Genomic DNA, 25,566 nt, shown 5'->3' with positions numbered 1-25,566 from the left:
TTATCTTTTCTCTCGTTCTTTTTCTATCATAAAAGTGCAAAACTAAAGCTTTACCCTTTTGGTTGTCGCACAAACATGAAATAACTTGCGATCTAGGTTGAATATAGAAAAAAAAACATCTTCGACAATGTTGTTTAGGAGATCAAGGACTGACATACGATGGTCATTCAGATACCGAATCCCGCCACCAGGGGGTGCCCCGTGAAATTATACAACTTTGTTTTCCTCCCATACTGAGCTGTGCCAGTCTAATGAACACTTATTTCATAGAAGCCAGACCTAAAATTTTTAAAAAAATATTTTTTTTATTGGATGTATGAAAAAGTGTTATTGAACACACAAAAATCTGGGGTATTTGTTCGTGCTCTAACTTAACCCAAATCTGGTTTACAGACACAACATCAATTAGTGATTACCCAATGTGTTTTTCTGTGGTATCATTGTTGTGCCCAACGAAAAAGTTGTACCGTCATTATCAATCTGCCGACTCATTTTTGTTTGAGTCGGGAAGATTTTGGTAGCTGTGATTATTTTTTCCAATGTGTGGATAAGTAGCGCCCCTTGGCTGCCAATTATATACGTGTGTAGGTTATCAAAAATCAATGGCAGACAACTCTTTTTTCGTTTATTTATCTTCGCAGCTATATGGTTTTACTGGAATTTAATCTTCAATTTCAACTCGGTATTCTTTTGAGTATTTCCACAGTCTTGATTTGCTATCGCATAAGTTTGTATGTCGAGTTGACAACACAATGCTAAAATTTGTGCAGAGAGTCTAGGAGGATTGTGAAAGTCTGAAAAAGGTTGTCGAAATACACGTAGGGTCGATGTACCAATAGCCACATAGCTAAGAACAAAAAATCGTATAAAATCGAGAAATAACGCTATCGTAATTATTTTTACATCATCTGAAAGCTTTTTATCTTGGTTTTGTGAGAAAAATATGAAAACTATGAAAACTCAAATGTTTGTATTTATTATCGCGCCACTATAGGAATACATGTGCCAATAGTAGCAATAATTCTAATTTCTGTTCCTATAGCAGCACTAGCATCACGGCGTTGGCAAATACTTATCAAAACCGTATTTTTACAAAACTTGTATATTTTTCCTTAAAAGTGTGGATCAAAAGCTTTCGTTTAATGTAAAAAAAGTTCGTAATTTATCAATTATTTCGTAAAATAAAAAAAAATAGTTTCTACCAGCAGTGCTACTATAGGAACAATAGGTTTACTATAGGCGCAAGGGAGCTCAAATTTTAAGCTAAACTAATTATTTCGATCATTTTTAGGACAAAATCAAATTGTGTATCAATGGTACTTTGATGAATAGCTCCTGACCTTCATGTCAAAAAATGTTTTGAAAAAGATTTATAGCAAAACGGCCATAAAAAGCCACTAGTGCGACTATATGGGACTGTCTACTAAGGGAACACCGACCCTACCAGCCAACTTTAGCATGAGATGCAATATACCCAATCTACTTTTGAATCTCTTTATGAAATTAACTGCAATGAAGTTTGACTATTTTGTAGCCTTGATTTAATCATGAACACATTCAATGTAGAATTTATAAACTAATAATATGATATCTATCTAGTGGGGCCCAGATAGCCGTAGTGGTAAACGCGCAGCTATTCAGCAAGACCAAGCTGAGGGTCGTGGATTCGAATCACACCGGTCGAGGATCTTGTCGAAGTGGAAATTTTCTCGTGTTCCCAGGCCATTGGCATAGAAAGCTCTGAGATAATAACTGTAAAAACGCTCATAAAAACACTAGGCTAACATCTTCAGAATTCCTACTCTTATTTTAAGACAAGAGCTCATGAAGTTTTTAAAGATGTGTACTTCCTTTGATTTATGTTGAAATCGAGCTTTTAGTGGAATATATAAACCTATAAATCAATGAAACTTGAATTTAGTACTATCCAGCTTTTTGCTATAATACCATACATGTACTGTAAGAATAAATATTTTGGTTTTATTTAAATATTTTAAGTTTTGGACAAATTATTGTTAAAATAAGAAGACGCGAAAAATGCGAAATCAAAAAGTTCGCATCGCAGCGCACCCCATGCGGTGAAATTTCCAACTAACTTTTATCATCAAATTATAGAACAAATAAATTCAAGATAAGTCTTCTTTGACACCAACCCGAAAAATGCACTCCCAAAGCACTAGAGGTTTTGTCTGGCTAAATTCACCTCCTGGCCCAGTGTGCAATGGTATCATTATTTTGGAATCCCAAACATCCAGTTTATGTTGACTTGAACCAGTTGAGTTTATGATTTTAAGGTACCTTTTTTCTCCATTTTATGATAGTTTTCACCGGATTAGGAGCTGAACTGCTTGAGGTCATCGGATATCTGGTTTCAAAGATAGCTCATAATTCTCTGGGTGTTATCATGTGACTTTCTAACTTGAACAACTCTAGTCATAGATTTCTGCGATAAGTTGGTTTTCAAATCAAGATACCTATTTAGTAACTCTGTTGTCAAGAAATGGTACATTTTTTGGACTCAATATATGGCCGAAAAAATAAAAATATAATCAAAAGCAGGCTCGCATGGAATTTTCATGGCAGTTACCTAGCATCTGACAAATTATTGATTTTTGTATGAAGCGATTATAAATAGATCATAGATCGTGAGCAAACCAATGCTGTGTGAACAGTAGCGACCTCACAAGATCAACAAGTTCAGATTCTGCAAATAGAAGATTTTTTTCGGAAGATTATTAGGTAAAATTGGGGACATAAATAGTTGCTCTAAGAGGAGATAGGTCCTTATGTAACTTTCCGGAATGCAGAAATTCATAAAGAAGTATTTCTATATTCTGCCTATATTGAAAAATTGGAAGTTCAAACATATTAACTTCAACCTATGGAATGGACTCGAATCTTCAACAATCATTGACAAACCTTTTGACAAATTGAGAATTTAAGTTTGCGAATAATCCTTTTCATAAGATATTTCTATTTACTGCCTTAATTATAACCAGAAGCAGGTCAAACATTATGTTAGATATAACCAGGCTTGATAATACTCCTCAACATCATCAGAGTTCGCTGACATATTCTAGAGCACGGATAGCATCACATCCCAATATACAGCATTTTATTCCGCTGGACTACTTCCAGAGTTACTAATGACAGATTTTTTTTTGCTCCAAAATAGATATTACCATTTTTGCATTCATGTATCGCGGAGAAGTTTCAACGGAGAAAGGATCCTGGAAATTGTCCAACATTTCCCCAAATGACTTTTTTCCGAATGAACTATTCCCCCGAAAACTTGTTTCACGAATATACCATTTCCCCGAAAAGATCGTTATGAAATCTACATACTGAATGATATTAATGATTATGTTGCCAAAAAGTGTTCTACGTGCTAACAAATAAAAGTTTAGATGAAAATTTATTAAATTTGTTATAAAATCCATATGTTGATAGTAACTGATGTTCAGTAGGATATGCCAGGTGCATTGAACTCAAAAAAAACTTCAAAACCGTTCTTGGGATAGCCTGACATGGAAATGACGAAAAGAGCACATAGAAACGCGGTCGGATAGACGTTTGGTTTGAATTTTGCCTTCATAGAATAATAGACTATGCTTTTGAGTTATACTGTTCCAATAATTATTGGAATTTAACCAATAGTTGATGATATTCCAGTAGGAATTTTCCCTTTTTTATATAATGACTGCTACGCATGATTTCACAAAGGTACATTATTCGGCCCAAGTTTTATATTGCATATGTTCATTAGGCCAAATGTAATTTTATAATATGCTTATTGCAACATAGATCACACCTTAACTATACAGTAAAATCATTAAGCCCTAGCAAATTAGGCTAGAGATAGAATTTACATGATTGAACCTCCAGAATTTTCCTTCTAGATACTTTTGAATGCTTCTTTATTTATTTTCTTACAATCAATATCTGTTTTACAGATAAACAATTTTTTTAGAAACAATTTTGCCGAACGTCATTTAGCTAAGAGTGTCATCAAGCCGGAAAAGTCAAATAAAGTGAGCATTTCAGTAATGCGTGCTCAAAATACTACTAAGATAAAAAAATTGCATCTTATTTTTGAAAAATATGCTCCCATCAACAGTAGATCGAAAGCTTCAAAAATGTCGGATCAATAACTAAATTGTTATAATTACAAAAAGTTTCAGAAGGTCTATATATTTTTATTGATATTTTTATCCATTAAAAACAAGATTCTAACAAAAGGGAAAACCATTAACAGTAGCAAGCAAGAAGAAGAACCTTCGTTCTAAAGAGATATTTAAAAATATTTAAAAATAAGCAACTTCTAGGATATCAACTATTGTTACAAAAATATAACTAAAACATCTGTTTATGTTTTTTTGAAACACAAACTACTAACACAAAGATAATGACCGAAAATCAGCCTCGATGATATGTGCTTAACGTTCAAAAATGGGTCATCGAAAACGATGTCATCATCGAAACTTCAAAAGCTGTTTTTTTATGTTCAAAACTGAAATTTATTCGATGAAAATGTTTTCACTGTGTTTTTTGGTTGAAGAATAGAACACAGTGAACCCATTTTCATGTAAAGTCTTGATTTTGAACAGAAAAAACTGCATTTGATTGTTCTTAAACCAATACCTCCTTAAATTTCAGATGCGTCCCAAGCAAATTAGTAGACTCATTAACTCTTTTGAAATTCTTATGCACCGATGAATATGAATGATGTCTCTCTTGGATTACGCCTTTGAATCCTTCAAACTGGTTTGAACCAAAAAAAAGTTTATTCCTTGCTTCTGCCATTGTCCGTTCAATCAGATGTGTTTAAAATGGACTAACGACATGAGGCATCTGATTTTTCGAATCTTGAATATTGTTTATAATCTACCTTCTACATTTTCCGCATTTTTATTAGGATTCTCAGCATAGTTAACTTAATCAAATCTTGAAATCTTGAAATCTATCCTCTACATTTTCTACATTTTTATTTTTATTTTTATTATTTTATTAGCATAATTGAATTGAATTATTTTTCAACATATTTTCAAAAGAAGACGCGCCAATAATAACTATCATGTATCAATTTCCTTCAATCGTAATATCTCGGCTGTCGTTTTTCGATTCAATTCATTCGTAAGAGAACCATTCATTTGTAGTGATAATCAAATTTGTTGAATTCAGCCTGTTATAACGATAATTAGGCACGTTTGGGGGACGTACCTGGTGTAGTGGTTAGAACACACGCCTCTCACGCCGAGGACCTGGGATCCAATCCCATCCCAGAAATAGTCACAAAAAATTTCAGTGACGACTTCCTTCGAAAGGGAAGTAAAGCCGTTGGTCCCGAGATGAACTAGCCCAGGGCTAAAAATCTCGTTAATAAAGATAGAAAATAAAATTAAGCACGTTACCACAAGGCTAATTATTACATAATTCATAATGTTCTAAACCTATGCAGGTTTAAAACATCCTAAATTAAAAAAAATATTCTTAAGTTCTGATGTACTTGGTACAGCACTCATAATGGGTACAGGGATACAGAAGCTCATGATGCTTTGTGATATTAACCAAATAACTAGCAGGTTATAGGCCCAGATTTGGTTAAATGCCTGTGACGCTTCTGGAGAAAGATCGGCCGTTCAAGCTTCGTATCGCAAAACTGGATATTTAGACACTCTATAAATTGCAGAGTCGTAACAATGTATCCATCGGAGCGATAACCGATAAAAGACGAGGACGACAGAGGAGGAGCTCGAAGGATAGAATGCAAAGTCAACAGGAGCTTGAAAAGATAAAAACTTGGTATGGCCTAGAAAGTTTCCCGATTCGATAAATTTATCGACTGGACGAGATTTGAGCCCACCTCACCGTTAGGAATAAACCATTTTAGGGATGAAACTCTCGATACAAAACCACGCTGTTGTAACTTCGATCAACTATTTGAAATACATAATATTACAAGTAACCCCGTCGAATTGCATCACTTAATAGTAACAACAAAAGCGTGATCAAGATACGACCCAATACCAGGGTTAATTATCCTCTTATGATACACGATGTGGTAGTGAACTATACAGACTTCCCATTCAACTGAATCAATTCTTCACTAAACGAGCTACAAATACATCGCCATTCACGCTTCCCGCTTTTAATCAAAGAATCTCACCTACCAACACAAACAGTAATCAACATTTATTATAATAATCAGCACTCAACGGTCCCACCTCAACCACTTCAACTCAATTGCTCGACCGTCAACGTTCGTTCTTTCCGTCCAGACGTCGTCGTCGTCGTCGTCTGTCTATATCAGTCGACCGTAGACTTTACAGGAGATAAGTTTCGCAAAAGACATAGAGCAGCACAAGTGTATTCTCTCGGGGCAGCGGAGCACCATGATTGGCAAAATTGGATTCCCGCTGCTACTATTGGCACTGGCAATTAGTAGCAACAACAAGGGCGTAGAATCGGCGAAGATTCTCTGCATATTTCCCAGTCCCGGACGATCGCATGTTCTCGTTGGGCAAACCCTGCTGAAGGGGCTGGCCGCACGAGGTCACGAGGTAAGATTGATATCATAGCACTGATTGAATTGTAGCGTCTCAATCATAAACATCCAATTGCAGGTTACAATGGTGAGCCCTTTTAAGCTGTCGAAGCCAGTGCCTAACTACAGGGAGATTTACGTCCCAGCGGATGACACCGTGAGCAAGATGACGAAGAGCTTCCTGGAGAAGCCGCAAAACATGTTCAAAAGCATGCCAACCTTGATGCGGAGTGTGACAGAAACGGCCAACAAAACGATCAACGATCCCCAGTTTTTGGCCATCAAGAACGAGCAGTTCGATGTGGTTATAACGGGACTGTTCGTAGCGGATTTCATTCTAGGATTTGGTCCACATTTCAATGCTCCCACTATTGCATTATGGTCTGCAGGGCAGACCAAGTTCACGTCTGATTTGGTGGGCAACCCTAGGGCTCTGGAAGCCGTTCCGCATATCATGCTGGGTTCCCAAGGTGCCATGGGATTCTTTGGACGAATGAAGAACCTTTTGATTGGCACGGTGGAAAATTTAATCACTATTTACATGACCCACAGCCAACAGAAGTTTTACGACTGGAACTTCCCTGCAGATAAATATCCCAGTTACAAGGACGTTCGGAAGAACGTCTCGCTGGTGCTGCTGAACACACATTTTTCGAGCTCTGGACCGCGACCTTACATTCAAAACATAATCGAAGTCGGTGGATTGCAGATCAAGACCAAACCGGATCCTCTACCGAAAGATATCCAAGAGTGGTTGGACGGAGCCGAACATGGAGTAATCTATTTCTGCTTGGGTTCAAACCTCAAGTCATCTGATCTACCTCCGGAAAAGCTGCAAATTTTCCTCCGAGTTCTGGGAAAACAAAAGCAAAGGGTGTTGTTCAAGTGGGAAACCGACAGTATTCCCAACCAACCGAAGAACTTCCTCACCAAGAAATGGCTTCCTCAAGACGACGTCCTTGCTCACAAGAACGTAGTCCTGTTCATAGCGCATGGAGGCTTGGGAGGTATGGCAGAGGCACGATTCCATGCGGTTCCTGTTCTGGGAATCCCGATATTCGCCGAGCAGTCCCATAACGTGAATGGGGTCGAACGCGAAGGCTGGGGTAAGCAAGTGGATTACGCAACATTGACCGAGGAATCGTTCGAAACCCCACTGAAGGAGATCCTTACAAATCCCCAGTATCGACAGAAGGTGCAGGAATTGTCGGAATTGTACCGTGATCGACCGCAAAGTGCGATCGATCTGGCCTGCTACTGGGTCGAGTACGTTATCAGGTACAAGGGAGCACCTCACATGCACTACCAAGGCGCAGATCTCAACTTCTTCCAGGAACAGATGTTGGACGTCGTAGCTGCTCTGCTGGTCGGGGCATACGTAGTATTCAAAGTGCTAAAACTTTTGATCAAATCAATAGCAAAACGCATCTGCGGTGGACGTAAGAAGCAAAAGACTTACTAGCAAATTATCGTACCTTCTGTATGTCTCGCGATAACAAAATGTGTTCCACAGTTCATCTTAAAGCTAATAAAAATTCTTATCACTCACCTCTTGCAGTGCCTTCTTATCGATTGTCTTTGTACTCTGTAGCGTCCGAATGACATTTTTCGCTCCGTCCACCACGGCCGCCTCGATTCGTAACCGGTGCCTCAACTCATCGATCCGATCCTCCAGCGAGGTTTCCAGCTCCCGGGGCCTGTTTTCGCCGTTCTCCTCCGGCACCTTGTTGTTGAGCTTGTTCTGCTTGACCTTCAGTATCCGTAACCGGAGGAATTCGATTTTGGCTTTGGAATCGGCGAGCATCTGGTGTGCCTCGGCCAGCAGTTTCTTGTCCCGACCGTGGTGCCCGCTGGAGATCGATTGGATCATGTTTTCCGCGCCGTTTTTCACCTTGGTTTCTATGCTGAGCTGTTTCTCCAGCGAGAAGAGCAGCTTGTCGTTTGGTGTGAGCTCGGCTGGGCCGCTCGGTGTGACGGGCGAGGGAATCATATCTAAAACGGAAGGGAAGAGAATTAGTTTGATTTGCTAGTTTTAATGTTTAGTTTTTGGGTTGGGTTTTTTGCCATGCTTAAAATTCCAATTCATGTTTGTTAACCCTTTCTTTCTCACAACTTTGAACTACAATTTGATTGTCAAAATGGCGTTTCTACAAAAAAAATGTTTGATAATATTTTTGCAAATATCAAAATTATTCAAAATCACTTTTAAAAAATAGTTAAAAAACCATAGTTAGTTTTGTATAAGGCGTTCAGCTGTTGCAAATTTGACCTTTACTTTTGCCAATACTCAGACAGAAGGAGCTATGTTGTCCGCTTTAACACTATTTTTTAGCATTGTGCAGAAGTAGTTTTATAAAAATGACTTTTAATAGTTTCCCTTCCGCTGTCTTACTTATATAGTCAACCTTTAGTCAATTATTATTTAGTCTTGTATATTTCGTCGAAGGATTCTCGTTCACGCATTCAGAAGTAATTTAGGGGAAATCTTGTAAACAATTCTAAATTAGACACAATCGTCTATATAATACAAGTAAGGCTCATTACAAAGACCCGTTTAAAGTCTACACCTTGCACGTGCATCGAAATAAAATATAAATCCATCCAATAGAATGTTTCTATTTCAAGCGCTCTGAAGATAGAAGTAGATTTACTCCCAGCTAACCCTCTTCTCCTGATTCACTGTCAAGGACGAGTGCCGTATCTATCTGCGGTTATTCAATCCCACCGGAAATGATGTTTGTTCCATGAACAAGAACAAGACGAACAACGAATCGGAGCAGACGTTGGAAAACGGTGTCGTACGTTTTGAAATAGAACTAGGTGGATAAGCTTCTCTGACAGGCAGGTGGGAAATGAGATTGTCAATGTGTGGGTTGCTGCCAAACCGAAGTGGATTTTATGGCTTATAAATAAACTACAAATGAAGCTATATTCTATATCTCGATATCATAGTGAAAAATTGTTATCATGGTTATCCAGATAGTCCATTTAACCGTATTTACAATAATTTTTGTGTGCCATCTTGATGCCCGAATTGTGAACTCGTCAAGGGCGAAGAACCGCATAAAGAAGATAATAGTAATAAATCCTCATCAAAATTTCCTTATTCATGGGGCTGTACGTTTAGCATATGGATATTTGGTGGAGTGGACATTTGGGCCAAATAGCCGTAGAGGTAAACGCGTAGCTATTTAGCAAGACCATGTTGAGAGTCATGGATACGAATCTCACCAGCCGAGGAACTTTTTTGGGTTGGAAATTTCCTCATATCCCATGGCATAGAACATTTTCGTGCTTGCCACACGATATACACATGCAAAAATGGTCAACTGTCAAAGAAAATCCTCGGGTAATACCTGTGGAAAAGCTCACTAAGAGAAGACTAAGATAAGAAGCAGGCTTTGTTTCAGTAAGGGTGTAACGCCATAACAAAAATTAAAAATAAAAGAGTTTTTCGAATCTTATCCAAGAATATCAGAAAATTCTTCCAAGGATCAATACTGAATACTGGAATACCTTCACTGATTTTTGCAAGACTTCAACCATTGCTATTTTTAAAGAAAAAGTTTCCAAAGATGGCTTCAGGAATACTACTAGAAATCCTTGAGAGAATTCGGCCAAGAATTAATTCAGCAGAAGTGCATGGTCAGCCTGTTCAACCTGTTCTTTGAAGAGGTAGACCACTTGAATCAAAATCGTACAATTAATATAAAAAAAAAACAAATCAAAATCAACAAATCTTAAAATAGCATGAGGATTTTCAATATAGTGTGGGTTCATACGCACTACAAAGAAAGTAGCATAGCAATTGTCCCAAGGCGCCAAGAACAATCGCGTAGTGTGCTGAGTTCTTGCACCATGTAATAAGCTCGCTTGATACTCTACTCACAACACGAGCGTGGTACTTCACTAAAGACAGCAGCGCAAAAGTTGAATAGCCATGCCGTCGGAAAACGGTACTGCGCATTCAACCTGTTCAACTGCAACTGTTGAACCAAATCCCATAGTGGTTATCACGCACAATGGTATGGGTGCCCTAGTGTAGAAGTAGTTGTGAACCTTAGAGGAAAACAATATGCACTCTGTCTCGAAAAACACCCATAATCCGGGTGTAAATCTTTAAAATTGGGTAATATTTGCATATGCATTTTGATGAGTCTGGAAAGCGTGTGCAAGTTTCTTTGAGGAAAACAAAAACAAGCTGTGTATGACGAGCGTATGCTAGTCTACGTGTGTTCAAATGTCACTAAGCTCTATATAACTAAGGTCCCACATACATTCACAGCGTAGTAATCTGTACACGCTCAAAAGCCTACACGTGTGGAAACAACCCGTTCAACAGAATGAATTGAACACTTTTTCTCTTCGAAAGATTTATGCACTCTAAGAAGTTTCCTAATAGAATGTTTTCTGTTCGAAATAAATCGAGTGCCCATCCATCAAGATCTATTTACACCAACTTAGGATATCGACATCTTAACATGAGAGATTTAATAATGTGATTTTACATTAATAACAATCAAATGCATACCGAGCATGTATAAATTTTATTCATCCATTGTTAAACTAATAAATTCAGGTCTTTGTTGAAGTTTGCGCAGTCAAATTGGAAATGGAATGTGCTTAGAGTGTAAAGCATGCAAGTATGATGCTTACTTTCATGCAATACGAAGTCGGTTTCTCTCGATATGTTCAACCAGCCGATTTGAACAGGCTGAGGAAGATGATAAAAGCTCAAGAAGAATGTGTTATCAATGAAATTAGCGCCAGGCTTTTGAAAATTTAACGATCACTGACACACGAGCCATAATGTCAGCCCATTTATCCGCCTGCATCCTCTCCGAATATGGTTCGATCGGCTTATTCTGATCGAAATCCAAACACTGATTAGCGTAGTTATGTTTTCTTCGTAGATTGCTCCAATTTCCATTTTTTTTTAAATAATAGATGATTCCTTATTTGTTTTCTCTATAAATAATTGTGAGATTTATGTTGTTATAGAGAAGGATTAACCTTTCTAACGGAATTGTCGGGTCGCCACCGAAGTGGCGTGCAAATCATTCACGAAGTGCTTTTACGTGGTACACGCAGATATGCGTGCATTTCAAACGCATTGTCAAAATTCAAGTAGGGTGATGTGATAGTATCCATCGTATTAAGCATTGATCAGTGAGAACTGCAATTTTCCCAGTATTGCAGTGAATGATGCTGATACAAACCGATGCCAAACAATTCTTTCTCAAAACGGCTTTAGCATTGTACAATAACATTTTGATAAATTTAATCTGTTTTTGGAAATAATGCAAAGAAAATGCATCTTATCGTATTCTCAACCCGTCGTATCGTTTTCAACTCCGTCGCAATCAGTTTCCAGATTCGTCTCACAACTTACGGCTTACTGATTGAGTGGTTAAAACACAATATATCAACGCTATAATAAAATGTTTCACTAGATTATATAGATCTACGGGCATCTCCCTCCATTCCTTCAGCATGTTGGCATATACTAAATTCCTTTAAAATTAATTGTTCGTCATCAAAATTCAGCCCAAACATATGAACACAATTCCTTTTGACCGTACAATTATGGCATTTGCTCACAGTACAGCGAAAACAACACAATCAAAGGAACCGTATTTTTACGTCGAGCGTCGCGCACACATTGATGCGCACAAGCTTTTTTTTTCTCAGTACGACGGATAGAACTTTGTTTACATTTTCAATCATACACGGCGGTTGAGGAAATTTCGTAAAATTTGGTGATTTATTGTAGTTTTACGGCATGTGATTGGAATAAGATCCTTCAGTGATGAAATACGAAGGTTTTCCATAGTGAAAATAAGTGCCCGGCGAAGTAAGTCACCCACGGGAGCAGGAAGAAACTTGTGTTGGAAAGTGGTGTGACTGATGTCGATCTCTAAGCATTTCTCTCAAATCGTGTTCGTTCATGCGATTTCGGTGAAAATGTGTAAAGTGGATAATTGAACTGAAGTTATTTATCGAAATACATTTCTTTCATTGCATTTTTGGTGTACAGGTGGACGAATCATAAAAGCTTTCACAGAACTACATTTGGAAAATGAATCTATGTTGCAGGTAAGTTGGAATATCAGCCGTAGTGGAACATTTTAAGTTTGATACGACGAATAGTAGCTCTTACGACGAAGTAGAACGAAACCCTAGGTTTGATTTTTTCGTTCTTCAATGATGCGAATGTTTCTAATTAGCTTAAACTGAAACATTTGATAATTTTATTATCACTGCGACGCTATATCGACATTTTCGGTTAATTGCACACCGTGGATTTTTCTTGCAGAACACAATACACACATATTCACATATTAGTTGCAATGCCTGAGGACCAAGAAAATTATTCTAAAAAAAAAGTGTTTTTTCTTTCTAAATTTCTGCCGAATACCCTGAAAGTATTCCCAAGTCAACCAAAACTTACCAGGAAATTTCAAAAAAACAATCACTGATTTATATTACTAAATGCAAGAATGCAAAATCAATTTACAAACATTTTCAATTTACAAACATTTTGTTGTTTCTGATATGTTCCCTCCCGGGCAGTGTTGTTAGACGCACACTCAAAATCTCAATCAATACGCTCTCCCGTGAGAGCAAACTCATCAGAGATCTGCTTCGCAAATCTCACGCTTGAGATTTTGATGCAAAATCAGCTCAATCAACTCAAACCGTAAAACATGATTCAGTCGCAAAACCCGGCAAAAACTCGTGAAACCCGAATGTTGTTGTTTACTAACAAGAAATTATTGCCGTGTGTGAGTAAACTGTGGAAATACGAGACAATGAGTTAAAAAGGTGAGCCAACTCATCCATGATTTTTTGACTGCTGAGTTGCATGATTGACAGCTCACGCATGAAAAATCTCAAGCGTGAGTTGTGAGAAATTGAGTTTTTCACAACACTGCTCCCGGGGTCCATAATAGGAATGTTTACAAATTTGACGTTTCCTATTATGGACCCTCCATTTGATTCCCATGTAATCCGGCTCGCTGCCGACATGCCCATTATGGACCCACCTGGAAATGCGTATTAAGGACCCTCTTGTGTGGTTTCATTTGCAAAACTGTTCAAATATCTGTATTTATGCGTCTCAACCCAAATATTTTGCCTGAAACTGCTGACTAACAATGCAATCGAAGTTCCCCCGGTGGATTTTCATAGGATTAAGGTTGCTTTGAGTGTTTATTTTATGTTTTTCTGTAGGGGGTCCCTAATACGCAAAGGGTCCATAACCGGTATCGACTCCCTATCCAAAATTTAAAAAATGTTTTTGGAAAAATGCATTCAAAGAGTTATTCTTACTTTTTGCCTTCCGAATGCGGCTTAGAGAGTTTCAATTAGACGCGGACAGATATGGACAGAACACTTTAGTGTGTTTTTGAGGAGGGTAACCAAAACTTTTGCACGGGAGTGTATATCTTGTTGTTGCACAGGTGGTTGGTTTTGGCACGCGACGCCTCTGTAGGTAATTCAGATACTTCTCCAGGGGATTTTCCTAGTAATGCGTCTAGGCAATTTTCTGTAATTATGGGAGGATACCTCAGAGAATACTCTGGAGAAACTCCTATGGAGAACTTTAAAAAATCTTATACCCTTAATATCCTGAGAAATTTTTAGAGCACTCTCAAAATTGTAAGAACCTTCTGGACACTTGATGGTATTTTAGAGAATTCCTAGGAGAAATCGCTAGAAGAATTGTTTGAAAACCCTTAAAAAAAAACTCAGTCTGTAGAAATTTCAGCAGGAATAGTTGGACGATCCAAAATAAAGGAGGAATTACTTGAGAAGCCCCAGGAAGGATCTGTTGAAGTAATACAATCTTTGTGGAATCCAGGAGAAACTTCTTGTGAAATCCTTTAACGATTTATTTCAGAAATTCAGGAAGATCTTTAAAATAATCCCTAGAGTAACTACTAAGGAAAACGGTGGAGGATTTTTTGATAGAATCTCTAAACCAATATACTGCGGAAAAACTAATATTACACATGACATACATTTCTTTCAAAGCAAAATACTCGACGTAGATAAGTAAATAACGTAAATTTGATAGTACGGAGACTTACGGCTTCGGCACCATTCGACTATCATCGGCAACCAAATTTCAAACGCCAAATATACATAATTTTTCTATCAAAACACATCAGTGGAAACATTCAGACGATTCTTAGTTCTGCCCGCTTCCCGCTGGCGAGATTTTTGAGACTAAACAAACGATATCGCCGGAGATGTCATCAATTCAAATGAGCACGCATCAAAATGCGACTGATTCGGAGCTGCCGAAGAGATTCACCAGCAGTTGTTATGGGAAAGTTGCCGAAGAGATTGAGGCTGCCGACAATAGTCACACTGACAAGGGATGTTCGCAGCGTTGTAAAAACGTTTCCAAAAGCATGTTGACAAGTCTGTCGGTGTGAATCGATAGAGGATTGAGCAACGCATAAATATAAATAGACAAACACGGAATTTGTCTGCTGATGTCCGAGAAAATTACAAAAGAAGCATGGCATCGGCTTAAGATGCCGAGAAAACGTTCCCCTATATACTTCAAAATGCGTCGTTCTTGTAAAATCCGTAAAATTAAACTGTAAATTTCGATTATTTGTAACTTGAATTTACGTCGTTTTACTTGCTTTAATATGTCGGACACACTTCACGCAAATTTACATGATTTTTTCGAAGTTGCCTGACTAGTTTGGATGCCATATAATTTCTTCGGTAATTCCAGTAGTCCTTCCAGAATATTTTTGGAGGATTCATCAAAAGAAACATACAGAAATTATTCTTGAGCTTCACGTAGAAATTACTCCACAAATTCTGTCTGGTAATTCTATAAATATTTGTTCTGCGACTCGTTTTGGAATTTGTTAAGAAATGTTCTAAGAATATTACATCATAAAAAAGATGTCTGCAGATATTTTCCAAATGTACGCACCAAAAATTTCCACAAGTAACATCTCCATGAGCTTTTAAGCAGGGTAAATTTCTTCTTTCGTGCTTAATTCCTTCAAGAAATTACACCCGAATGTCCTAATAGGATATGCACTGAAAAAATGCTAAAGATTTTAGTCTTCCGATTATAATATATGTTTTCTTAGTATTGATTCAATTGTTGCTGAATCCCCAATAACTTCTCTTTGAAAATAAAATCGTCCAAAATTAGGGTTTTCAAAAAACTCCTTCAGAAAATCTAAGTCAAAGTTTCCACTAGAAATTATTTGAACGACTCTTTGACGATACCTACGACTTTTATGCAAGGATTTTTCCAAGTATTCAATAAATTCAACAAGTATCATTTTGTTTCAAATTTCATACATTACTCATTACACGAAAACTACTCGACTTTTAATAGCGATTTTTCAAGAAAACGTCTCATTTTTCTTCACAAGATGATCAATTCTTTTATGATTTAAGTCCTATACACTTAAAAGTTTTGAAAGTATCAACTCTTACCTTCATAATCGGTACGAATCTCACCAGTTGAGGAACTTTTTGTGATGGAAATTGAAAAATTTAAATGCGAAAATGGTCAATTGGCAAAGAAAGTCCTCAGGCAATACATGTGGAAGAGCTCACTAAGAGAACACTAAGATAAGAAGCACGCTTTGTTCCAGTAGGGGGTAACGCCAGAACTAAAATCAAAAATACAAGAGTTTTTTGAAACTTATCTAAGAATATCAGAAAATTCTTCCGAGGATTCACAGATTTTTGCAAAACTTTTATCAAACAAAAAACAATAAAAGTTGTGAAAATATCAACTCTTACTTTTAAAATCCACCAAATATGGAATAAAACGGCAGTAGGGGGAGATCCTCCAGTACCGTACACTTAAGCCACTAAATTCATAATTCGAAAAATATTGATTTTATGGGCTCGTGTTACCTATTTATGATAAATATTATCATTTTTATAGTGTACAAAAATAAATTTGAAAATATAAATATGAATTTTGATATTGCATTTTGATGATGAGTTTTAGTACCAAATTGATCGATCTCGAAAGGTGGCACCCAATACCGGACAAGATCTGGAAATGCCTCGAATTCTGTAAATTTGAACATCATCGAATGTGTACACTATAGGAATAGTTTATAATTACCAATTCAATGCATTTGCTACATTTACAAGAATAATTTGAGTTTTTCTTAGTTTTTTCTTAGTTCATATATGATGAAAAATAGCACATTTTACGATGTTGTTCTGATTGTTCATTATTCTCAATTTTATTGCATACTAGTGGTCCCGGCAAACTTCGTCTTGCCATCAAGTAGGCTGTTGGAAAACGTCAAGAAATTTTTTTTTTTTTTTTTTTTTTTTTTTTTTTTTTTTTTTTTTTTTTTTTGTATGGTATTCAGTTGGAGCTGCCTGACAGCTAATACTAATACTCTAGTCTAATACTGTCTAGTCGAAATGGTTTTGAATAATTTGTCATTCAAGTGCTATTCTGATTACTATTGTCTTTTACGTAAGATTAGAGTCTTAAATGTCAAGTGTCGTCAAGTCTTAACAAAATTAGGCTGTTTAGTAGTAGTTCTAGTTAATTTCATTTCTTGTTGTTAAAAGTATTCATTGGTCATTACGTTCATATATCCTTAAAGAAAAAAGTCGCTTTCCTTGTCTGTTCAACAATTTTTCGAAACTAGCAAGTGTACCCTAATGATCGATCTCAGCGTCTTACTTTCCATAGTCATTTTTATAGTGAATATTGAAGAGTAAAGTTACCTTAGGCTTCTATTACAGTCTCCTACAAGATTCACTTTTCGGTGGCAAATGCAATGCTTCACAACGCCTACTTTCTACTTGTAAATTTTGCGAAAATGAAGCTGGAATTAGATTATTTATACTGCTGTTACAAAAGAGGTATTTCTTATTATGGCAATGTAAAAACCATATTAAAATAAGATTGTCGCCACTTATTTCTACTCAGTGAATCTACTAGTCATTTTCCTAAGAGTTCCTAAGTATTCCCTACGTCGTATATGATAACGATGTATCTAGCTAGCTAATAGTAAGAGTGGCTACGGATCATTCTGGTTAGCAAAAGGCAAACTGAACGTCACCAATAGTATTAATATCCACTTCGTATAGATTAATTATTTGAAATGGGCATCAATTCTATCAATGACGCAGAATGTCCGTTGGATCACATCCGAGATATTATTGCGTCTATGCCATATGAATTATGACGCGGCTTTAAGCAAAAAATGCCAAAATGTGATACCACCACTACAGGTTACGCCTTTGGTTTCCATCATATGGGCTAATGGATTATGCCCTCCCATCGCGGCAAGGTCGCATAACCAAGGGGAGGGAAAACGTCAAGAAATTTCTCATACAAAATGACACTTTAGTCTTCTCCCGTTTTCCCCATTATTCCGGAGACTTTCCTGAACTTTTTACTCACACGAACACGTCGCATCCCAGTGAAAAACTTGCGTCAATCCGTTGACCCGTTCTCGAGCCATTTCGTGACATACAAACACCACTCCATTTTTATTTTATTGCATATTTGATACCATGATCGACGGAACCCATGAAAAATGAAAGTATTCTGAGACACTGATGCAATAATTACAAAGATATCATATAACAAATCAAGCTGTCCGAAACTGAGGGACAGGAGGTGCTTAATCAAATTGTAATTTGTCCATATTTAGTTCAATTAAGGTACAAAATACATTCATACTATCAAATTAGGATTAAGTTCGATCATGCTTGCGGGATCCAAAGTATTTTTTCATATTCAAAATATTTACTAAATAGGCTCAAAATTAAGTGGATACGTCAATTTTTTAAAGATTTTCAAACTTTTCTACTGTTTTAAAAAGGCATGAATATTTCAAGGATGTGTTATTCTACACAATCATTAGTCTACATAATAGCTTTGTTTTGTACTAATACACCACCTTGATTGGACCATGATTTCTCAATGTTTCGGCTTTGTCCGGTATTGGGTGCTGTCCGGCACTGGGGGATCTCCCCCTATAAAAATATGATTGCTCCATTTCTTCACCGAACAGCCACTTGAACTGTATGATAATACTCAATGAATCGTTGGAAGGATTTTCTTCAATTTTGTTTGAGGTTCTTTTTTGAAAAAAGAACTCAAGAAATACCACCTACAGTATGGCCCATAAAAAATGCGAAAAGCTTTATATCATATTTAATAGTAGTTTTTATATGGACAATGTAAACGAAACATGACACTTATTCAATATTGGTATTGTTAAGTCTGTTTAGACTCTGTTTTTCGCTTTGGACATGATTTTTATCTGCCACCTTCACCTTAGCGGAGAGGAAATGGAAGATTACCTTCAATTTTTATCATGCAGGAGTTCAATATCTTTGTGATGAAAGCTTCTAAAACATCAACGATGGGGTGAGTTTCATCACAGCCCTTGTCTCCAGCATTCGCCCATACCAGATGATAGAATGGATTCATACCTGGAGCATTGGAGACTTAAACATGTTTTAGAAAATTTGGCTTATTCTGGAGTGTCGTGATTGAACATTTATATAAGCGTGATAAGCGGCTCTGATTTGCTCAAAACCTATGAGCCAGTACTGATATAAGTTGTCTCCAGTCGAAGGAAAAATTTTTATTAAACTTTAACAAGAAATAAAGGCATTTCAAACCCTTAAGACGCAAATGACCCTAAATTCATTAGCCTGGCAAAATATTTTCTTGTGACCATAAAAAACACGTTCTCTAGGAACTCCTCCATCCGTTGATACAAAACAAACTAATATTTACAACAATAAAGTGTGATTTTAGAAGGTGGAAATTTCACCACTAGAGCATACGACAATCAGACGCTGTTTCTAACTTTGAGCATAGCATAGCATAGCATAGCATAGCATAGACTGACTGTACATGTCAATGGTTGCTACTCCGTGATTGATCGGAACAGGTAAGAATTGCACTTCGATCCAAATGAATATGGGATGGGAGTTTCCGCATACTCTCGAAGTGCAATTTTAGCAGATCTCATATTATTCATCAATAACGGCGCCGGCCAAGTCCTTACAGTCAGTTGGGATGGGGAAGGAATGTTAGAGTGTAATGATTGTTGCTTCTACAGACCGAGAATACCTCTGCATCTCCACAATCACCACGGGAAGGGTGATTATTAGTGAGGAAGGAAACAGATCTGGGAATCACCTTTGGTCGATGATACGATCCATGGATAAGGGGAAAATACAATTTAAGAAGATTAAGAAAATACGTCGACATTCAAAATGTCGAACAGTTATTTTTAGTAATGGCAAGAAAGCTATGTATAATGAAATTATATTCAATAATAAAAAAGTTTTATGCCGATACTTGAAGTGACGAACTATTCATAGTTTGTTTGAAAATACAAAACATGATAATTATAAAAGTATTTGTATTTGCATGTTTAGAAGTTTAATCAATTTATGAAAATAAACCTATAGGATATCTCCAAGAAAACGTAACCCTGTAGCATGTCGACATTCATAATGTCAAACTATTCAAAGGTTACTTCTAGTAATGACGAAGTTAAAAAGGTATATGTAGTTCTTTTTTTTTTTAAGAATGAAGGTCAATGTCGACACTTGTAGTGACGAACAATCCATAGTTTGTTTGAAAAATACAAAAATGTTACGTTGCCTCGATACAAATGTGTAATCATAAACATGAAACGAGCTCACCATTTTGTAATCCATCCTCGACTAAACGCGTATATCTTTTCGCACTCGCACAACGTGAAAGGGAGTGTGTACCCTACAGCCCAGCGAATCGCGCGCACCGCCGACGACACATAAAAAAACAAACACGAATGCTTGGACTTCTCCAAAGCACTGCCCAGCAAATCGCGTGCAAACTGGGGAACCGGGCACCACACCGCTGGCAACACGAGTAAAAAAACAAACACGATTGCTCGGGCTTTCCCGAACTACTGTCCAGCAAATCACGCACAATCTGGGGAACCGGCAACCGCACCGCCGAAAACACGAGAAAAAACAAACACGACTGCTCGGGCTTCCCGAAGCACTGTCCCAATCAGACGCTGTTTCTAACTTTGAGCGGGCAAAACCTTTAAACTTCTTTGCTCTATTATATTATTTAGGCTAGCAAGTAAAATATGACAAAAATTGTCCTAGATAGCGAAGTTATGTCAAAATATACTACAGTAATCGGAAATAACATTCACTCACAAAAACAATGAAATAAACGCATGTGGATGCTATATTCACGTTCAAAAAATTTTCGCATTTTTTTATGGTCCATACTGTATCTACAATAGTCTGAAAAATGTTCAGGAAAACCTGTCTGTACCCCCTTTAAATAGAGCGTAAAAAATGTCTTAAAATAAGTTATCGTCAGATTACAATCTATTGCATTTCTAAATTGATTCATCGGAAACTTTGCAAACAACCAAAAATATGTGCAATAAAACTAAAATGATCTTTTGACGTTGGATAACGTCTTACGGCAACATATGGGGGTACAATTCAGAAAAACGAAAAATTGAGCATGTAACGAAAAATGGTCAGGTTTTGACCGCTAATAACTCAGTCATTTATCGATAGATTTTCAATATTTATCCATGAATCGATTGGAAATTTATCTACGCGTCGATTCAAATGGAGGACACTATTGATTATTAGCAACAAACTATTGAAACATCGTAAAACGTTGACCCCTTTCCTATCTAACCAATCACGTTCAAACACATTTTTCTGTTCCGCTTCCCACTATAAAAGCGCACCGCACCCTGCTTCTTCCCTCATTCTTCTTTTTGCCGTCAGACTGTGAACACGTTCGGCGAGCAAATTTCGAGAGTCATTCGCGTCCTCAGTTCAGTTTTCAATAGGACGCGAATACAACACACATTAGAACCGAAGAACCACGCATTTCGGAGCCGCAGCTACTGAAGCCGCTCATTTGAGTGCACCAGCCAGCATAATCGTTTTCGGCCAGAAATCGTCGCTACCAGCCAGTGCTCCGCTGTCATTGCCATGCGGGAGGCTAGCGCGGTCATTCTGGTTCATTAGATCGAGCGGCACAGCCGTCACCGTCCGTGTAATATTCCCTAATTTGTACGAGATGGCTGAAAAAATCGACCAAAGCCGCTTGTTGAAGCGCACATCGTCATCCGCACCGCAAATCTCATCGGGCGAGGAGGATTGCAACCAGTGCGCCGTCAAAATGTGTCCGTGCTACGCAAATTCAACAATTCAATCGGCCCTTTCCGGAGCCAACAAATGTGTTTTAAAGAATTATTTGTATAATATTCCCTAATGTGTTTACCACATACTTGCTATAATCTCTTAATTCATCTCATAGCATCATACAATAATTGATTTATTACGAATAATTGACAATACGGCAATTTGAAGCTGTTTCCGAGGATGCTGCTGCAGTGCCGTCGGGTTGCAATAACAGCATAATGCTAATCTGTACATCCCTTACCCAGACATCAGTTTCATACAGCCTATTTCCCAGATAAGAAAACGAAGAATATGAAAGGAGGAGCATCATCTGCTATTCTAAGGGTATAAAGCATCCCTCCTTCGTTGAATCTGGTTTCATTCTGTTTTCGCTTTCGAGCTGGTAAGAGCTCCTCCAAACTTGCTCAGCTCCTCGCCACCAGAGGCAAGCTGTTGTACGAGATGGCTGAAGAAAATCGACCAAAGCCGCTTGTTGAAGCGCACATCGTCATCCGCACCGCAAATCTCATCGGGCGAGGAGGATTGAAACCAAGTGCGCCGTCAAAATGTGTCCGTGTTACGCAAATTCAACAATTCAATCGGCCCTTTTCAGAGCCAACAGATGTGTTTTAAAGAGTTGATTGTGTAATATTCCCTAATTTGTTCGAGATGGCTGAATAAAATCGACGAAAGCCGCTTGTTTTGAAGCGCACATCGTCATCCGCACCGCAAATCTCATCAGGCGAGGAGGATTGCAACCAGTGCGCCGTCAAAATGTGTCCGTGTTACGCAAATTCAACAACTCAATCGGCCCTTTTGAGAGCCAACAAATGTGTTTTAAAGAGTTATGTGTATAATATTCCCTAATGTGTTTACCACATACTTGCTATAATCTCTTAATTCATCTCATAGCATCATACAATAATTGATTTATTACGAATAATTGACAATACGGCAATTTGAAGCTGTTTCCGAGGATGCTGCTGCAGTGCCGTCGGGTTGCAATAACAGCATAATGCTAATCTGTACATCCCTTACCCAGACATCAGTTTCATATAGCCTATTTCCCAGATAAGAAAACGAAGAATATGAAAGGAGGAGCATCATCTGCTATTCTAAGGGTATAAAGCATCCCTCCTTCGTTGAATCTGGTTTCATTCTGTTTTCGCTTTCGAGCTGGTAAGAGCTCCTCCAAACCTGCTCAGCTCCTCGCCACTAGAGGCAAGCTGTTGTACGAGATGGCTGAAGGAAATCGACCAAAGCCGCTTGTTGAAGCGCACATCGTCATCCGCTCCGCAAATCTCATCGGGCGAGGAGGATTGAAACCAGTGCGCCGTCAAAATGTGTCCGTGTTACGCAAATTCAACAATTCAATCGGCCCTTTTCAGAGCCAACAAATGTGTTTTAAAGAGTTATTTGTATAATATTCCCTAATGTGTTTACCACATACTTGCTATAATCTCTTAATTCATCTCATTCCATCATACAATAATTGATTAATTGACAATACGGCAATTTGAGGCTGTTTCCGAGGACGCAGCGTAGTTAACGTCATGCAATCGGGTCTTGTACACAGCCCCCTTTGATATAAATTGTATGGCGCGTGAGAAATCTGAAACCCCCTCCCCCCATGAACCTTTATGTAATAAATGGATGGCCCCTAAGGATATTATTTCCATCTATTAAATGTAAGGACTAAAGAATATGATTATCTCTGGGATTATTCATAAGGAACGGTCGCATTTCCCAAGTGATCCATTTCATTCATAATTTTCTTGTCAATTATCGCAGTCATGATCATTGATTAGTTGCGAGTTTGGTGATGCATTCCCTATTACGGACATCATTTTTATACTACAAACAGATCACCCAAAACTCTTTCTCTGTTTATTTGGAGAGCAAAAGTTACCGCCCATGCTTCTTCTTCCATCGACCGGTTCTATCGGTGTTGAAGTGTTAACCGAACCAACCAAATAATAACACTCAATATCCATAATAGATCAGAATTGACATGCAACAAATAGTTTGAAAATTGATTAGATTTTTAGATTTCTAGGTAAATCTTTCATAAGTTCGTGACGGTCCTAAATCAGGAAATAGAAGAAGCTAACGTTATCCAACGTCAACTTGGCGGTCGTATCTCGGAAACAACCTCTTACTTTTTTTTTCAAATTTAAATTGAAACAACTTTTATTTATTCCCTGACCTCAAGTACATTGTCGTGACTCTAGTTCGAAAATTGAGTTTTGCTGATATTATCAAACTTTCCAGGTTTAGACATCCTGTGTGAAAACACTTGAATTTCTCGTGAAATCTATGGAGAGCGTGAGCATGAGCATAGATGACCGTAAATACGTAGTTGCTACTCCGTGAGGTGGAAGCAGCACTACGATGTACACCTGAATGGCGCAGAGAACACAGGCACAGAAGGTCAGGACAGCGAAGGCGATGGTTACGTCAGCACAGCGGACAGCGGAAATCAACCAGTTCCCACGATGGGGGAAGTTAAGGATGCCATTCAACAGCTCAAGAACAACAAAGCCGCTGGCAAGGATGGTATCGGAGCCGAACTCATCAAGATGGGCCCGGACAGGTTGGCCGCTTGTCTGCATCGGCTGATAGTTAGAATCTGGGAAACGGAACAGCTACCGGAGGAGTGGAAGCAAGGCGTTATATGCCCTATCTACAAAAAGGGCGACAAACTGGAGTGTGAAAATTATCGTGCAATCACCATCCTAAACGCCGCCTATAAAGTGTTATCCCAGATTCTCTTCCGTCGTCTATCACCTATAGCAAACGAGTTCGTGGGAAGTTATCAAGCAGGTTTCATCGACGGCCGCTCGACAACGGACCAGATCTTTTCCGTGCGGCAAATCCTCCAGAAATGCCGTGAATACCAGGTCCCTACGCACCATTTGTTCATCGATTTCAAGGCGGCATACGATAGTATCGACCGCATAGAGCTATGGAAAATCATGGACGAGAACAGCTTTCCCGGGAAGCTCACAAGATTGATCAGAGCAACGATGGACGGTGTGCAAAACTGCGTGAAGATCTCGGGCGAACACTCCAGTTCGTTCGAGTCTCGGCGGGGACTACGACAGGGCGACGGACTTTCTTGCCTGTTGTTCAATATTGCGCTTGAAGGTGTCATGCGGAGAGCCGGACTTAACAGTCGAGGCACGATTTTCACGAGATCCGGACAATTTGTTTGCTTCGCGGACGACATGGATATTATTGGGAGAAAATTTGAAACGGTGGCAGATTTGTTCACCCGCCTGAAACGCGAAGCAACAAGAGTCGGGCTAATGGTGAATACGTCGAAAACAAAGTACATGCTGGTTGGCGGAACTGAGCGCGACAGGGCCCGCCTAGGAAGCAGTGTCACGATAGACGGGGATACCTTCGAGGTGGTGGACGAGTTCGTCTACCTCGGATCCTTGCTGACGGCTGACAGCAATGTTAGTCGGGAAATACGAAGGCGCATCATCAGCGGAAGTCGTGCCTACTATGGGCTCCAGAAGAAACTGCGGTCAAGAAAGATTCACCCCCGCACCAAATGCACGATGTTCAAAACGCTCATAAGACCGGTAGTCCTCTATGGGCATGAGGCGTGGACTATGCTCGAGGAGGACTTGCAAGCTCTTGGGGTTTTCGAACGCCGAGTGCTAAGGACGATCTTCGGCGGCGTGCAGGAGAACGGCGTGTGGCGGCGAAGGATGAACCACGAGCTCGCTCAACTCTACGGCGAACCCAGTATCGTGAAGGCAGCTAAAGCTGGAAGGATACGCTGGGCAGGGCATGTTGCAAGAATGCCG

The 25,566-nt window shown here is 38.5% G+C and overlaps 2 protein-coding genes across 12 annotated transcripts in view; one reads left to right on the top strand and one right to left on the bottom strand.

The window, feature by feature from the left end:
- Positions 1–25,566, bottom strand: part of LOC5571296 (serine/threonine-protein kinase N) — a 370,020-nt gene that overhangs the window by 102,365 nt on the left and 242,089 nt on the right. For all 11 annotated transcript variants that reach the window (XM_021840137.1, XM_021840142.1, XM_021840131.1 and 8 more), the window contains one exon: positions 8,094–8,536. In XM_021840137.1, coding sequence (XP_021695829.1) covers positions 8,094–8,536 — 443 coding nt within the window. The remainder of the gene's footprint in view (positions 1–8,093; positions 8,537–25,566) is intronic.
- LOC5571298 (2-hydroxyacylsphingosine 1-beta-galactosyltransferase) lies at positions 6,214–8,112 on the top strand. Its single transcript, XM_001653552.2, has 2 exons — positions 6,214–6,560; positions 6,624–8,112. Exons 1-2 carry the CDS (start codon positions 6,393–6,395, stop codon positions 8,004–8,006), a joined length of 1,551 nt encoding a protein of 516 aa, XP_001653602.1. The 5' UTR covers positions 6,214–6,392; the 3' UTR covers positions 8,007–8,112.

Source organism: Aedes aegypti, chromosome 2 (assembly GCF_002204515.2).
Source record: "Aedes aegypti strain LVP_AGWG chromosome 2, AaegL5.0 Primary Assembly, whole genome shotgun sequence".
NCBI classification, from domain to species: domain Eukaryota; kingdom Metazoa; phylum Arthropoda; class Insecta; order Diptera; family Culicidae; genus Aedes; species Aedes aegypti.
The sequence above is the reverse complement of the archived record's forward strand: the minus strand, read 5'-3'. Positions and strand labels throughout refer to the sequence as shown.

Coding starts and splice junctions, on each gene's coding strand:
- LOC5571298 (XM_001653552.2), top strand. CDS start 6,393: ATGATTGGCAAAATTGGATTCCCGCTGCTACTATTGGCACTGGCAATT. Junction 6,561..6,623: donor TGGCCGCACGAGGTCACGAG/GTAAGATTGATA, acceptor ATCCAATTGCAG/GTTACAATGGTGAGCCCTTT.